At 42.5% G+C, this 4547-nt stretch overlaps 1 protein-coding gene across 1 annotated transcript; it reads right to left on the bottom strand.

The window, feature by feature from the left end:
• Positions 1-273: 273 nt before the first annotated feature.
• Positions 274-1125, bottom strand: LOC135891377 (olfactory receptor 52E2-like). Its single transcript, XM_065418928.1, has one exon. The coding sequence runs from the start codon at positions 1123-1125 to the stop codon at positions 274-276; it is 852 nt and encodes a 283-aa protein (XP_065275000.1).
• Between the last annotated feature and the right edge of the window lie 3422 nt (positions 1126-4547).

The raw sequence follows: 4547 nt of genomic DNA on the forward strand, positions 1-4547 counted from the left end.
AGTGTACATAGACTGACTCCCCAGTTCAACACATTGACACAGCACAGTAAGAACAGGAAAGGGTTTAATGTCTCTCTGTCTGTCCAGGAAGTGATTCAGGGAAGGGGCCCCAGCACCATGCACCAGCCAGCTCTGCACAGAGCTCAATCTGAGAGCCAGAGTACAAGGAGGAAACATTTAGGTCTCTCTATGAGTAAGGAGCTGGAGCAGCCTGCCCCGGATTTGTTTGGTCCTCACCCCATAAATGATGGGGTGTAGCGTGGGGGGCACCAGCTAGTAAACACTGGCAATGAGAATGAGGAAGTGCAGTGGTACATTGTGGCCAAACCGGTACATGAGAGAGGAGAAGAAATCTGGGACGTACAAAGCTAAGATGGCACAAACATGAGAGATGCAGGTCCCAAAAGTTTTGAGCCGGGCATCCTTTGTGGGGAGGCGGAAGATGGCCCGGAGGATCTGAGTATAGGACACGGTGATAAAAAACACATCCATTCCGATCACAGAGAGAAGATCAAACAGGCCATAATAACTACTGATACTGATGTCAGCGCAGGCCAGCTTCACCACAGCTATATGCCCACAACAGAAGTGGGAGATGATGTTGGTTCTGCAATATGGCCACTGCTTCGCCAGGAAGGGATAGGGTAATGTGACTATGACACTACGCAGCACCACGGCCAGGCCTATCTTGGCCACAACTGAGTTTGTCAGGATGCTGGAATGTCTCAGAGGATTGCAGATGGCCACGTAGCGATCAAAAGCCATGGCCACGAGGATTCCAGACTCCATCCCTGAGAAGGAGTGAAGGAAGTACATCTGGGTGAGGCAGGCACTGAAACTGATCTCCCTGGAATTGAACCAGAAGATGCTCAACATTTTGGGTACGGTGGATGTGGACATGACCAGGTCGCTGACGGCCAGCATGCAGAGGAAATAGAACATGGGCCCGTGGAGGCTTGGCTCCCTCTTCACAATGAACAGGATGGTGAAGTTCCCCAAGACGGCTATGGTGTACATAGCACAGAAGGGAATGGAGATCCAGATATGGGCTGCCTCCAGGCCCGGAATGCCAAGTAGGATGAAGGTGGAGGGGTTGGTGAAGTCGCTTGTGTTAGAATCTGACATGGAGTAGGGGAGAAAGAGTCCAACTCTGACTCGTAAGGGTTTCTCCTGGATTTAGTATATGCTCCCCTGACTTCCAGTGTTTTCCCAGAATCTCGGGTGATGGTCGCAGTAGAAATGCCTGAATGGAGAGACAACGTTAATATGAGACACTGCATTCAGTAGTGGAGGCTGTTCTCATAGGAGAAGCAGATTGTGCTGAGAGAAACATTCCAACTAGAACATAACTCAAGGAAAAGACCTGGGTGCCATTGATAGCAGCTCATGATAAACACTTGCTCATTCGCAGCAGTGGACAAAACAAAACAATGTTCAGATCCCTAAGATATGGGATGGAGAATAACAGGTTCGTGGTACGTGTTCAGTTTTGATCAACCAGTCTCTATTAAGGGTATAGCATGTGTAAAAGGGATTTCCAAGGCAGGCTTTGAGAATGGGGAGCACAAGTGACAAAGATGAGAGCATATGATATGGGGAGAAAATAAAAAAGGAAACTGATTTACATTCAAATGGACAGTTCTGAACCATTACCATAGATAGACACTTAGTGGTCCAAGAGGACTATTTCCCCAAAGCTGAGGAAAATTATCAGCAAAACTGATTGGAAGGAAAAATGTAGACAGAAAAATATGAATGCATATTGGTAATTCTTTGATAACAGTTTATTAGATAGCAGAAAACTGATGATTCCACAGTCAACAAAGTGAACAACTTTGGGTAAAAACCCAGATCAGTGGCAAAGTGAAGGCAGCAAATGTCGGGAGGAGGGGGAGAAGCAATATATAACAAAGAGGAAAAAGGGAAAATAGATAGCCAAGAACAGAAATTGGAAATTAAGAAAATTCATAAGGGACGTTAGGATATCAGGGAAAACTCACAAAAAGGAGTTTATTAAGTATATTAACATCAAGAGAAATCCTGGAAAAGTTTTATGTCAATTCCTGTGTTAAGTTTGAAGTATTAAAAAATAAAGTGAAAGGTTTTGTTTTGTTTTGTTTTGTTTTTTATAAAAGAATTGACTAGGTTAAGAAACAACGGAAAAACTGGTATGGGATTAGTTAAAAAAAAAGTCTAGAAATGTAAATAATGCCAGTCACCAACATGGTTTATGCAAAACAGATCTTGTCAAATAAACCTGATTTCATCCTTTTTTGAGAGTACACATTGGTGGAACACATTTGGTGGATCAAGGGGAAAATGCTGATGTAATGAACCTTGATTTCTCAGAGCCATTTGATTTAGTAGGGGTAAATATTGAGTTAGTGAGTTAGAGCAGGGGAAGGATTTGACCGCTTCACATGGGATTGGTGAAATAAACTGCATCCAATTCTGGGGTCCACATTGGAAAAAGAATGTAAAAAACTTGGAGAGAGGGCAGAAAGGAGCAACAAAAATGAGTGGAGGATAGAGAAAAGGCTGGATCGTTAGACTTAACGTTTATATCTGTTTAACTTATCAAAAAGATGATCAAGTGGAGACTTTCATGGGGAGAAAATCACGGGTAATAATGGGCACTGTAATCCACAAGACAAAGGCGGAGCAAGACCGAAGGGCTTGAAGCCGAAGCCAGGCAAATTCCAGCTTGAAATTAGGGCCAAATATTAGCACTGAGGGTAATTAACCATTGGGTCACACTGTGAAGGGAATTGCTGGATTCTCCAATTCCCCATATTGGCAGATCCAGACTGGATGTTTTTCTGGAAGATCTGCTTGAAGGGTTGTTTACACTTATAAAGCTACAGCGTTACTGCCATAGCGCTTCAATATAGACACTACTTACACAGACGGAAGGGTTCTCCCCTCAGCACAGGTAATCCCCGAGAGGTGGTAGCTAGTTCGATGGAAGAATTCATCTCATGCTGTCTACACCAGGGCACAGATTATCCAACAAGTTCTTGGAATGTCTTGGAGACAATTTTTTGTTCCAGGAGCTGGGGAAAGGTATGAGGAGACAGGATGTTCTAGACTTTATATTGACATATAAGGAGGAACTAGTTGAGAATTTGAAACTGGAAGGCAACTTGAGGGAAAGTGATCATGAAATGATAGAGTTCATGATTTTAAGGAATGGTAGGAGGGAGAACAGCAAAATAAAGACAATGGATTTCAAGAAGGCAGACTTCGGCAAACTCAGAGAGTTGGTAGGTAAGATCTCATGGGAAGCAAGTCTAAGGGGAAAAACAGTAGAAGACAGCTGGTAGTTTTTCAGAGAGACATTATTAAGGGCACAAAAGCAAACTATCCCACTGCAGGAAAGATAGGATGTATGGCAAGAGACCGCAATGGCTTAACCAGGAGATCTTGAATGATCTAAAAAACTAAAAAGGATCCTACAAAAAGTGGAAACAAGGTCAAATTACAATGGAGGAATATAAACAAATACACCTGTACCCCTATATAACGCAACCCTATATAACACAAATTCGGTTATAACGTGGTAAAGCAGTGCTCCGGGGGGGGCGGGCTGCACACTCCGGTGGATCAAAGCAAGTTCGATATAACACAGTTTCACCTATAATACGGTAAGATTTTTTGGCTTCCAAGGAGAGCGTTATATCGGGGTAGAGTGTAATACATGTATATAGGGGCAAAATTAGAAAGGCCAAGGAACAAAATGAGATCAGAATAGCTAGAGACATAAAGGGTAGCAAGAAAATATTCTACAAATACATTAGAAGCAAGCAGAAGACCAAGGACCTGGTAGGTCTGTTACTAAATGAAGGGAGGAAAACAAGAACAGTAAATGTGGAAATGGCAGAGGTGCTTAATGACTTTTTTGTTTCAGTTTTCACCAAGAAAGTTGTTGGTGTTTAGACTTTTAGCATAGAGAATGACAGTGAAAATGGGATAGGTTCAGATGCTAATAGGGAAAGAACAAGTTAAAAGTTACTTGGACAAGTTAGTTGTCTTCAAGTCACCAGGGCCTGACAAAAGGCATCCTAGTATACTCTGAAGGAACTGACTAAGGAGATATCTGAGCCATTAGCTATTATCTTTGAAAAGTGATGGGAGTCAGGGAAGATTCTGGAAGACTGGAAAGAGCACATATAGTGCCTATCTATAAAAAGGGAAATAAGGGAAACCCAGGCAATTACAGACCAGTCAGCTTAACTTCTGTACTAGGTAAGATAAAGCATATAATTAAAGAATCAATTTGCAAACATCTAGAAGATAATAAGGTGATAAGTGATAGTCAGCATGGATTTGTCAAAAACAAAACACGTCAAACCAACCTGATAGCTTTCTTTGACAAGGTAACAAGCCCTGTGGATGGGGGGAAGAAGTAGATGTGGTATATCTAGACATTAGTACAGCTTTCGATACAGTCTCCCATGACCTTCTCATTAAGAAACTAGGGGAAAACAACCCAGATGGAGGTATTATACGGTGGATGCATAACTGGTTGGAAAACAATCCCAGAGAGT

Source organism: Emys orbicularis, chromosome 1, assembly GCF_028017835.1.
Source record: "Emys orbicularis isolate rEmyOrb1 chromosome 1, rEmyOrb1.hap1, whole genome shotgun sequence".
Classification (NCBI taxonomy): Eukaryota; Metazoa; Chordata; order Testudines; family Emydidae; genus Emys; species Emys orbicularis.

Coding starts and splice junctions, on each gene's coding strand:
- LOC135891377 (XM_065418928.1), bottom strand. CDS start 1,125: ATGTCAGATTCTAACACAAGCGACTTCACCAACCCCTCCACCTTCATC.